This window comes from Aphanomyces astaci (genome assembly GCF_000520075.1).
Source record: "Aphanomyces astaci strain APO3 unplaced genomic scaffold supercont1.25, whole genome shotgun sequence".
Lineage (NCBI taxonomy): Eukaryota > Oomycota > Saprolegniomycetes > Saprolegniales > Verrucalvaceae > Aphanomyces > Aphanomyces astaci.
Window position 1 is genome coordinate 631106 of NW_009798288.1, and position 11073 is coordinate 642178.

The 11073-nt window shown below is 45.2% G+C and overlaps 6 protein-coding genes across 6 annotated transcripts; 3 read left to right on the top strand and 3 right to left on the bottom strand.

Moving 5' to 3' along the window:
• Nucleotides 1-2955: 2955 nt before the first annotated feature.
• H257_09940 (hypothetical protein) lies at nt 2956-3721 on the bottom strand (the record flags this gene model as incomplete). Its single annotated transcript, XM_009836326.1, has 2 exons — nt 2956-3169; nt 3594-3721. 2 exons carry the CDS (start codon nt 3719-3721, stop codon nt 2956-2958), a joined length of 342 nt encoding a protein of 113 aa, XP_009834628.1.
• Nucleotides 3722-4215: 494 nt separating this feature from the next.
• H257_09941 (hypothetical protein) lies at nt 4216-4745 on the top strand (the record flags this gene model as incomplete). The annotated part of the gene is made up of 2 exons (XM_009836327.1): nt 4216-4389; nt 4440-4745. The coding sequence occupies 2 exons, from the start codon at nt 4216-4218 to the stop codon at nt 4743-4745; spliced, it is 480 nt and encodes a 159-aa protein (XP_009834629.1).
• A 701-nt stretch (nt 4746-5446) lies between these two features.
• Nucleotides 5447-6341, bottom strand: H257_09942 (hypothetical protein). The gene is made up of 4 exons (XM_009836328.1): nt 6111-6341; nt 5980-6022; nt 5767-5932; nt 5447-5719 (listed from the first exon to the last, which is right to left on the bottom strand). The coding sequence occupies exons 3-4, from the start codon at nt 5896-5898 to the stop codon at nt 5570-5572; spliced, it is 282 nt and encodes a 93-aa protein (XP_009834630.1). The 5' UTR covers nt 5899-5932; nt 5980-6022; nt 6111-6341; the 3' UTR covers nt 5447-5569.
• Nucleotides 6342-7487: 1146 nt separating this feature from the next.
• H257_09943 (hypothetical protein) lies at nt 7488-8003 on the top strand (the record flags this gene model as incomplete). The annotated part of the gene is made up of 2 exons (XM_009836329.1): nt 7488-7673; nt 7791-8003. 2 exons carry the CDS (start codon nt 7488-7490, stop codon nt 8001-8003), a joined length of 399 nt encoding a protein of 132 aa, XP_009834631.1.
• Nucleotides 8004-8318: 315 nt separating this feature from the next.
• Nucleotides 8319-9214, bottom strand: H257_09944 (hypothetical protein; the record flags this gene model as incomplete). Its single annotated transcript, XM_009836330.1, has 3 exons — nt 8319-8387; nt 8445-8703; nt 9201-9214. 3 exons carry the CDS (start codon nt 9212-9214, stop codon nt 8319-8321), a joined length of 342 nt encoding a protein of 113 aa, XP_009834632.1.
• A 617-nt stretch (nt 9215-9831) lies between these two features.
• On the top strand, nt 9832-11014 carry H257_09945 (hypothetical protein). Its single transcript, XM_009836331.1, has 4 exons — nt 9832-10128; nt 10199-10352; nt 10414-10714; nt 10851-11014. Exons 1-4 carry the CDS (start codon nt 9842-9844, stop codon nt 10964-10966), a joined length of 858 nt encoding a protein of 285 aa, XP_009834633.1. The 5' UTR covers nt 9832-9841; the 3' UTR covers nt 10967-11014.
• Nucleotides 11015-11073: the final 59 nt, after the last annotated feature.

The following is an 11073-nucleotide window of genomic DNA, read 5'->3' on the forward strand; positions in this document are numbered from 1 at the left end:
TGTTGACTTGTTTGTGGAATTCGTAAGGTGGCAGGCCTTACTTCTAATTATTAACCAATCAGAGTGCATCATGGTTTCTTTGCCATATTATTGGTCAAGACGATCATTTTTATCGACTTCAAAAATGCAGAAGTACCGTTCCCAGCGACTCAAACAACTCATGCCACCATCAGCTTAATGCCCATGTCAGCAGTTAATCGCACTCTCGAGTACACTCACTCGCATGTTTCCTTAGTGCTTATTGAAGTCACGCATGGTCGATGCGAATTTCTCGTTAGGAAGGTCCAGCAGCATCACTACTACTTCATGGTTTCGGTGGACTGGGGCCAACACCCAAGGTCCTTCCAAGTCAAAATGAGGAAGTGATGGGTAAAACTACCGTCAGTAAGAATCATATCATCGGGGCATAGTCACCAAAAATTTGACCAAATCAAGTCGTTTGCCCGCGACGTTTCGGGGTTTCAGGATCAACGAGTAAATTGCTGTAAACGACCTATTTACAGTACCAGTAGTTGACGAGCTTGGCCCATGTGATTACTTGGTTTATGCCAAGATGCAAAACTAATAAGTCGACCAAGGTCGGGGGCATGTGCGACGGCACCCGAGCCCAGCACTTCCACCAGAGCGCCCACTACGCCAAGAACAACCACTACCTATGCTGCGACAAGACGAGGACCAAGTCATACTGCATGACCATCGCCCAGGCTCAAGCGTGCGGATAGGAGCAAGGGATCGCATTCTACCGGTAGTACTGTAGCTCACAAGCTACAGCAATGTAGCAAAGAGAATAGAACGATCCTATTATTGGCCAGTTATTTTCACCTTTCTATCATATAATTGGACAGAAATTTGGTAAGGCAGCCTGCCTTACGAATTCATCAAAAAGATGCGTTTAGAGGAATTTAAATTATTCCATACAAAGATGAAGCTTCATTCAATAAAATTTGAACTATTTCAGATCGATTTATGGAATTCGTAAGGCAGCTCACCTTGCGAGCCTACTAAAACCTACGGTTTCACCTTACGAATTCTGTATTATGAACATTTTATTACCATCTTTTTTTGTATTGACAGTGAAGTGAAATATAATGAAATGCATGTAGGAATCTTAATTAATATAACTGCACGATTTCGCGGTATAATATTTTGTAAATTAATATTCCAAGTATACAAAACTAAGATATTACAGCCGTCCGCGAATTTCAATGTCACAAAATTTTCATCACATCTTCGACTATCGTTTATATCATCACGTACAAAAAGCTATTATGGTAGTATTTCTTGCTCGCACTTGCTCTAAAAAATGTACTACGTAGTATTGTGAGTTCTAGTCGAATTTTCCATGCTCGATTGGTTCAATCAATCTGGAGGGTGATTTCAGAACCTCTGTAATATGATAATATATAAATATAGAGAGGTTCTATGACGTGTTTGAGAGAAGGTGCAATTCAAATTTTGCCGACAGAAGTACCCTGGGCTCGCCACGAACGATGATACATCCATGGTGGCAACCCCTCAGCGAACACGTGATGCGGTGTACACGCTTGAAGGAACTTTGAGCTTCATCGAGATATGCCACTGGGTGGCGGTCGTAGAACTCGACGAGCCACTGTCGCTGTGGGGTGGTGAACTTCTTGTCGGCTGCGGTGGTCGCTCGTTCGTACCCCGCCAGTTTTTCGTAGACCTTGACCCAGTTGCCAATGGTATGTTCGGACTTGTTGAAAACGAGTGCAAGGTGTCTGCGCGAGAAGCCGAGGCTGTAGTAGGCGAAGAGGCAGTGGTAAACGGTGTTGGCGTGTGCATGCTGCCTCCTTGCTGCCTCTGCCATGGTCTGCTGTCTTTTCCGGGAATCAAATGTCGAAGATAGTTTGTGATTGGATAAGTGTATTTTTTTTCTGACGAATCAAAAGGCTCGGTCGATTTGTTGGCACTTTACATCGTGGGGTCAAACCACCCCAAAACTGCTAGTTTCACCGGAATTCACAATAGTTGGATTTATATTTTCCAGCACTACTCTTAGTTTTTTTTTATTCGACGGACTTTTTGAGGTGGAGTGCTTCAAACATTTGACATTTTAGTGCACAAAAAGAGTTCGCGATATTGATGGATTACCTTAAGTGCTTTACAGGAGGCTGCGGGAAATGATCAACTTTACGATCCTCAAACGAAATGGTAGTGCATAGTTCATCATCACCATACAGCACGGTAGGATCAAATCGAGTTCAGCCCGACGATGAATGTAGTCGTGCACTACACTTAATTGCCATTTTGAAGGATTGACGGACTGCACAGAAAACGGTTGCAAACCTTTTAAAAATATGACATTTAAATATAAGAAAATTAGTAACATAACAATGTATGCTATAAATTATAGCTCACAGTCAAGAGACAATAATTGTCATCTTTCACGCTATATTTGAAGTTTTCACCAAAATGCGTCTTTAATGTGCTGCTTCGTGGCTCAGTGATCACCGATCAACGCAAGAACATGGTAGCATGTACACAGCATTGAAACTACGTAATAAAGCGGCATGGGTGGTGTTACGATGCTTATTGCAGAATATAATCACACCCAAAGTAAGCTATATTTCAGTTTTTTGTCATGTTTGAGGTCTCTTCACGCATGCCAATGAAGTGCAATCGCCGCACACTACATCTTGTTGTGTAGCCCGCAATCATGCCTTCAGTTTTCATATCAAATGTATCACGCTCAGACGTACCGTTGCTGAGCAATTCAACGGCATTCTGGACAGTTGACATTGTCATTGACAAGCATTGATGTTAACTTCTGTCGACTTGATGTTATATTTCGCTGTTATCTTTTTAAATTATGGCATAGTTATTTTATATTAAAAATACGTAGCGGTATTCTCATGGAATATAGGAGGGTGAGGGAAATGGTCATATTAGAACGAACTCCATGAAGCTGAGGCCTATAATCGAAATGCTACACGATCAGATTAGTTCATACTTCACCTGGTTGACAGAAACCTTGGTCGTCGCATCTTCGCTGGCGATTTGGTCGTCAACCTTGCTCCATGGAAGCACCTTGGCCGGAACTTTGATGAGTTGCGACAGCTTTACCCGCTCCCTCGATGTGCGCAAGACACAAAACCGCTTTTTAATCCTTGTGGAGGAGCACCGTCGCTTGGACGCCGAGTCTAGGAACCTGTCTGGGGTGGATGACGAAGAAAGCGACAATATATGCTGCTCGACGAGATCGTCTGAAACGAAATTTCGGCACGAAAAGGAAGGAATTCTATTAGCGAGTATTTTTATGACACCTATATTATACTTGCAACTTACAATAAAATAAATTATTGTGTGAAATTTGACAATTAAATTATGGTACTTTGTTACTACAGTTGTCCTCCGAGGTTTGCTCCCATGCAATGACATAAACTATTGCAGGAAGTTGATGACATAAAGGTGACACAAAATATTGAAATTGAAGGTTATTTTGGTGGATAACCATTCATTTACACATCAAACTCAATTAAGCCATCGCTCCAGCGAATGACCGGAGCTAATGTGAAGTGACTGGAGGTTCCCCATCAACGTCTCTCGGGATACAATACCAGTAAGATTCCAACAGTTCCGAATCGTCGTTGTCGTGACGTTTTCCCAGGCGTCCGTCCAATGACCGCTTCATGGCAGTCAGTACGTCAACAGCGTACAAGTTCTTGCGGCTCTCGACAACATGGTCGTTGGCAAGGACCATGTTGACGAGAGAAAGGACTCCTTGCTCTCATCCCCATCGATCAGACCAATAACGTGATCCGTTTGACATCGCTTGTAGTGACCCACTGCTGCACGGCGGTTGTCTTAATGGGCACGTGATACGCATAATACGCCCGAATCAAGTTCTTCTCGTGAATCGAGAGTCGCTTTCCTTCTTGTTTGCGCTGCGGCATATTCTCAAATGTCCTCATAAATTAAGCCTGTCAAAGTGAGGTGAATGCAGCCTCATCCTCAAAAATTTAAACCTCGTGTCAATTTCAAATCAACCCTTGTAAATTTTATATGTTATTGTTTTATACAGGAATTTCGTTTTGACCAGGGAGCAAACCTTGGAGGACAACTGTACTACTAGTAAGTAATTAGTAACCCATCAGTCCTCGCAAGAGCCGTGGCAGCAGCCTGGCAAATCCAACAAAGCGAAGGTCTACGACCAAAGCTGTTCGCAACAAGAGTCTCCCTACGGGTCCACCACCAATGGTTGTCTCCGACAAAGTGCGCCGTGTTGCATGGGGCATCTACTTGATCGATGCACTTGGCGCGCCACCATCGTCCGAGTGGACCGAAAGACTTGGCACTGTGTACACCATCATGCAGCAGTTCAAGGTGCCGAGGGGGTCAAGAGACTCTGTCCTTAATTTGCTTGAAGACGTGCGAGACTGTTGCGAGCAGGCGTGAAGTATGACGGTAGTGGTGCCCAGAACGTTGGATTGATCAAGATGATCGCATTGCACACATGCGAGATCCAAATCGTTGCCGACTGCGTGGAACTTGGCATGGGGTTGACCAAGACCACGCACATGGTCAACGAATACCGAGCTGTCCATAACCGTGTGCATGTCGGCCGTAATGCTGTGTACAGCAGTTATCTCCGTTTGAAACCAGTTGTCACCCCTCTGTACCGGCAGAAACAAGGCAGTGCAGACAAGGACTCTGAGTGGGCCAAGGCGCGCCATCGTTTAGCCCAAGAATTTGCTACACGATTGGGTATTTGGGAGTTGGATTAACACTTTGACGGTGAACGGCCGTCGTATCTCGATATGGATGCCATGACGCCATTGGAGATCGATCAAATCGTTATGTGGGATGAAACACACAAGGTCGTGATAATTGGCGAGTTTCGTGCGAATGGCCGAAAGCAACAAGTTCGTTTTCCTCGAAACGAATTGGGGCAATAGGACGAAGACGGGGCGCTAGCCCCCCAGAAGTCGTATTTGAACGCGAAGTACACCCATCAGACGCGCTTCTCGTTTGGGTGTTGTGGACAACCATGCAACACGCGAAGGTCGTCGATATGCGCCCTTTGTGTACACAGGGAAGTGGGTCCGGACGATGCCCTGATTGCCCTAGAAGTTCGCCGAGTGAAGGATTTACCCGGAAACAACGCTCCGTGGGTCACTGGGTATCGAACAATCGAATATGGTAACTTCTAAATACATTATTGTTAATTCTGACACTCAATTAGTAATTTGTTTGAAATACTCAATAGTATTTTGTTGGAATTATTCAAGAGTATTTTGCTGGATTTTCTCAATAGTATTTTATAGGAATTTATCTTGGTGATTATGTCACCCGACTTCGTGGAATTGGAAAGCAGTTACAAGTGCAACTGAGTGAGTTCGAAGTCAATGCGGTTGGCGACATTTCAAATTTGACAAACGAAGAGATCCACGCCGTAAGTGCACGTGTTAAAGGTAATATGAAGCCTATAATTCGCAAATAACTCATGTGTGTAAGGTATTTCCTAAAAAAATCTGATGTTTTTGCTCATCCCAGGATGTACGAAGCTGCGTTGGTCGATCACAAAAAAGCCTCCATTCCGTACGAATCGCTATTTTGGATCAACGTGGAAGGAAGCGATCATGAAGTCAACGTCGCTCAACCCCAGCGTCTGTGTGACAAACTTGGTCCAGCACATCATCGATGCTTCGGCAGCAGTGATGACAAACACGCGAACGACTGGGTATTCATGCATGACGCCCTATCTCAAATGACTTGCAAGTCAACGATCAAATGGATGAAGGATACCTCGGGCGCTGGATACTGCCAGAATTGGGGCTCCATGGAGGCACGCAATTTGCTGGTCGCCCGGTGGGGAATAGTCCGGAGCTGATGCCATGGGACTGCTCCTTGAACAAGGACGTTGACGATTGCTTCCATCGGTTTGCAACTTTGGGGCTTTCACGCGATGATCCTAGAAAGTTTTGTACATCGACTCCAAATCGATTGGAAAGCGCTTACCTTCGTTTGATGGATCCATCGAATGGGGTGCACCATGGCAGCTCTACAAGCACACGGATCATTCAAGATGTGACAATGGGGTGCACCATGGCAGCCCTACACGCACACGGATCATTCAAGATGTAACTCACGTGCTTGAGGTCATTGCTGTCGATGGAGCAATCGTCCCTGGCCTTGGAAGCCGGACTGTTGGAGGGACGCGGGCATAGGGTAAAGGCGCCGAGTAGCCAAGGCCATTGGTACCACGTCGACGCTATAGCAGCACGAGCTGCACAGATGGACGTATCAGTGAGTGTCGTTGTGGGCTCTTCCCTCGGGTAACTGGTGGATGTCGTGCATGCCTTGTTTTGGTAATGACAATCTGGTCGCGCTAATGTCGTAACGTTACTGGAATAATATCACCTAAAATTTGTATGCAATTGTTTTTTCCGAAATTGGAAAAAGTTCCCTTCCTCAATCATCTTGGATTTTGCCGTCGCATTAACCATTGCGCCACTGGGTGACTGCCAAATATCTCGCAAGTGCCTCTCGCAAACAAATTTGCGAGTCCGGATAACGTGTATTTTTTTAACCGACGTCGATGGGTGGCAATCGAGGCACTCCACGACTTGGCTCGACCTGCCTTCGTTACCCGGTGAGATTGCGAGAAAATTTGTGCACGATGCCAAAGCCTTTGAAAATGTATTTCGATCATATCAAATTTTACAGTGTCGATGCGAGAGGTTCGCTCGCAAATGCAATGTTTGCGAAGACGATTTTTTCGTCTTCACAAAATGCGAGCGTGGTTCTATTTCAAAAATGTCTCAGATTCAACCGGAAGAAAATTTGTTTTGCGAGATATTTGGCAGTCATCCACTGCGTCAAACGCGTTCTTAATTCTCTGTTCATCGTAACGTTACAATTTTACTAGTAATACTAACGTTTAGTAGTAGTACTATATCATATTCATTTAATTATTGAGCTATTTTAATAACTCAGTTCCGCGACAATCACATACTGTAATAAAACGTTGAATCCCATGCTGGGTTCACGAATCGTCTAGAGCTCAGTTTTCTTGTTGTTGTTTCAAGATTCTACATGCAGCATTTAAGGTAGGAGACGAAGAGATTAAAAAAACGCATCCAATTCATGGAGGAACAAATCCTGGCTTTTCATGGCTTCTGATGGGCCAAACGTAAGAAGCGGCATCCCAAAACAACCCTGCTGCTGCTGCTGGAATACGGTGTTGGGGTCCCACTCGAAAGGCCACTAATGCCTGAAGTCACGTTTGACTTAAATATGCGCTGCGCGGATACCCTTTTGTCTTTTCGTTTTGACGTTCCGGGAGTGTTGCAACTTACTTCGTTGGTGGGTGTTCCAAACGTTGTCATCACCGACAGACGCGACCGTGTGACCGGCGTGGAGGCGATGTGCATTTTGCTACGACAGCTACGCTACCCCATCACGTACTACGACATGGTGCCGGCGTTGGGCGTTCCAGGGAGTAACTATGCCGAATCTTCAACCACATGGTCAATCTCGGGTACCATCGGTGGCAATCTACCATTTACTGCAACAAAGAAATCGTTCGTGCCCGAATTGCTCAGTATGCTGCCGCCATCCACAACAAAGGGGCGCCCTTGCAGTCAGTGTGGCCGTTCCCTGATGGCACCAAAGTCGAGTCCTGTCGTATCAGCGCCAATGCCAGTGGCGCAGTTGGACTTAACTTGCAAAAACGAATCTACTCCAGCCACAAACGAAAGCATTGTTTAAACTACTAAGGTCTTACAACTCCCGACGGCTTGTGCATTCATTTCTTTGGCCTACTGGAGGGTAGCTGTCACGACGTCACTCTGCTGCGCGTGAGCAAATTGCTCCAGTACTTCGAGGCAAACGAAGAAATCTTTCGGGGGTATTTCATTTACGGTGACCCTGCCTACCCGATCTCCAAATGGATCATTTCTGGCTACAAAGGGGCGAATCTGGACGAACACAAGGATTTGTTCAACTCATCGATGAGTCGCGTTCGCAAAGGTGTCGAGTGAAATTTTGGCCGGTTGAAGACGCTCTGGGGATTCATTACTTTCAAAATGCAACAAAAAATCATGCTGTCAAACATGGGCGCTATCGCAAATGTGGCTATGTTTCTGACAAACTGCAACTGCTGCTACAACGGAGGCAATCAAATATCCAGCTTCTTTGATGTCGCTCCACCTAGTTTGAAACAGTACTTAAATGTAGAATACATGCAACGAATCAAATGCAACATAAAATCCAAATTCTACCTGATACACGACCCAATTGTTAAATGCACCCAGCACAATGTTTATTAAGTAAATTATTTTACCTACTGTGTTCCTTCAAGGACGGCTCGCAACAAATTCGTAATCTTTCGATGCGCGCCAGCGCCAGTCGATGATCGCGCTCCGCTTTACGTTCGTCACAATCATATTCATGTTGCTTTAAGTCGTTCTCGTATTTAAAACTCTTGAATTCGAGTTCCTTTCGCGAGCTGCTTGCTCACGCTCACTGTCCACCTCAATAGCTGCAGCCAAGCTGCTTCGACGATCTTCCACGACCACCTTCTCTTTTTGCTTCTCGCAGTTCGTGGTTCTTTCCACGTGCCGCTTGAGCGTCTGCATGTCCATTTCGCGGACAATAAGTCCGCCTTCTTCGACTTTGTCCTTCTTGTCGGCGCCGCTGGATTTTTTGGTCGCTGCGTTGATCGTGCCAGAAGCGCATTGACTGTGAATAGCGTTCTTTTTCAGGCAAAATAAAACCCCTCACGGACTTTAGGTTAAACTCCTCAATTCAAATATATATTCAGTTTCAGAAAACACCTCCTGGGGCAAAAGTTATGGGAGTCAAAAACGGAGTAGCGTTCTTTTTCAGGCAAAATGAAACCCCTCACGGACTTTAGGTTAAACTCCTCAATTCAAATATATATTCAGTTTCAGAAAACACCTCCTGGGGCAAAAGTTATGGGAGTCACAAAGTTTGCATTGCCCAAACGGACAGTACAGGAAAAACATGTTTTGCGAAACGTCACAATTATCGTCGATGTTCCCGTTCATTGATTTACGGCAACGGAAACGGGAAATACACGAGTTGCGAAATCTCCCTATTCTCATGGAATATAGGAGGGTGAGGAAAATGGTCATATTAGAACGAACTCCATGAAGCTGATGCCTATAATCGCTACACGATCAGATTAGTTCATACTTCACCTGGTTGACAGAAACCTTCGTCGTCGCATCTTCGCAGGCAATTTGGTCGTCAACCTTGCTACACTTCTTAGAAACAAGAAACCATATCATTATTTTATCACGGCGAGAGTAGAATTTTAAAAAACAAGACATCAAAACGATTTTATGTGACGTTATATTTGGAAGGAAATATGGTTAACAAAGTTGGTTAACTTGGATATTATATTTGAGACAGCTACTTTCAAAGCCACATAAGCATTTGTACTCACATTTTGATAACCAGTTGCGGAAGGATGTTCACTGAGTTTAACACTCGACAAAACCTCAGATCCAACCCAATGTGGCCTGTGTCAACTAGGGTACGTATGTACTTCAAACCCAATCTTGAATGACTGTTACCGATGGCTTTTGCATTCCATTCATGTGACGGAATGATCAGCATTATATGACAGAGGTTTTGACTCGAACAAATAACGTAATTATTGGCAGTGATGTTTACCCTCAACACTTTATACGTTTCTTGAACGTGATCAGGGTATTGTGGAACTTAATTACCCATATAAATCTATATTATTGCTTGAAATATACTCTTGTCAAAATATAAGAGACTATTTTGACCGGTAGTATGGCTACCCCTTTCTCGTTCGAACTTGAAGAACTGAAGAACTGCAGTCTTGATGGAGAAACGAGATCGCACGGCGTTGGCGGTGATGGCGGAGCGCGTGGCGCAGCGGAATCGACGCGAGACGGATGGATTCAGTGCGTTGATAGGGTCGTACCAGCAGATCATGTCTCAACTGCATTACCTGTCCACGCAAAACCAACGGATGCACACCGCCGACATTATGGGCACCACCGACAAGACGATCCAAATGAAGGACGAACAGCTCATGCAACTACAGAAGCGCATTTACGACATGGAAGGAGTGGGGAAGGGTATGGAGAAGGAGATGCACGGCTTACGGTATGTGGCCTATATCAATCACACCCCCCTCGCATGCCGTCGATTGACGACCCATCGTCGTTCGACGCAGGGAAGAATTGAATCGGCAGCGCCTTCGGGCAGAACTTGCCGAGCAGGAAGCAGAAGACTTTCGTCGGCGTGTGCGCGATCTCGAGCATCAACTCATTGAAAAGAGCAAGATGATGATGCAGGAACTCATGCTGGACCCGTCCAACCATCCTTCGGTCCGTCTATCCATCCTCGCCGTCCATCCCCTTCGTCCTGACCCGTCATCTTTTCCATCAGCTGGACAACACGTCCAACAACACCACGAATACGCGCCATCCCCCAACGTCGCTCGTGTCATCCTCTTCCGCCGCCGACGTGACCATGCTCCAACACGGCAAGTGCATCCGAGCCCACGCTACCGAAGTCAACTCGGTGTGCTTTAGCGGCAGTGGCAAGGTGGCGTTCACAGCCAGCAGCGACGGCACCGTGCGCGCGTGGGACTCGTTCACGTGCCAGGCCAAAGCAGATTACCGCGGCCTCGGCATGTCCCAGCCGCTCATTTGCGTCCGCGTGTCCGAGGACGGCGAGCTCGTGCTAGGTATATAATGCTCTGATGTTTCAGTTTACACTTCATTTTTGCAATCTATGACAAGAGGAAGAATAATATTTTGCTGATATGACTTTTTTATTTTTATTATCATTGTTATTCTATTTTAATATATTTTTTGGTGTAGGCACAGGGTGCGACCGCATCTGTCAAGTATGGCGCGTGGGCACGGGTCGCATTGCACATACGCTGCTCGGCCACAAGGTATGGCAATACGATATCAAAAACCATATATATATTTAAATTGATACATACATATATTTAAATTGATATATATATATATATAGATTGATATATATATTTAAATCGACTTATATATATATAAATTGATATATGTATTTAGATTGATT

Excerpts from the sequence above, each read along its gene's own strand:
- H257_09942 (XM_009836328.1), bottom strand. The coding sequence starts at position 5,898 with ATGGAAGCAATCGTCAACGTCCTTGTTCAAGGAGCAGTCCCATGGCAT. Across the intron at positions 5,720-5,766 it reads GGCAGTATCCAGCGCCCGAG|GGCGTCATGCATGAATACCC; the intron begins GTATCCTTCATC and ends CATTTGAGATAG.
- H257_09945 (XM_009836331.1), top strand. The coding sequence starts at position 9,842 with ATGGAGAAACGAGATCGCACGGCGTTGGCGGTGATGGCGGAGCGCGTG. Across the intron at positions 10,129-10,198 it reads AAGGAGATGCACGGCTTACG|GGAAGAATTGAATCGGCAGC; the intron begins GTATGTGGCCTA and ends CGTTCGACGCAG. Across the intron at positions 10,715-10,850 it reads GGACGGCGAGCTCGTGCTAG|GCACAGGGTGCGACCGCATC; the intron begins GTATATAATGCT and ends TTTTTGGTGTAG.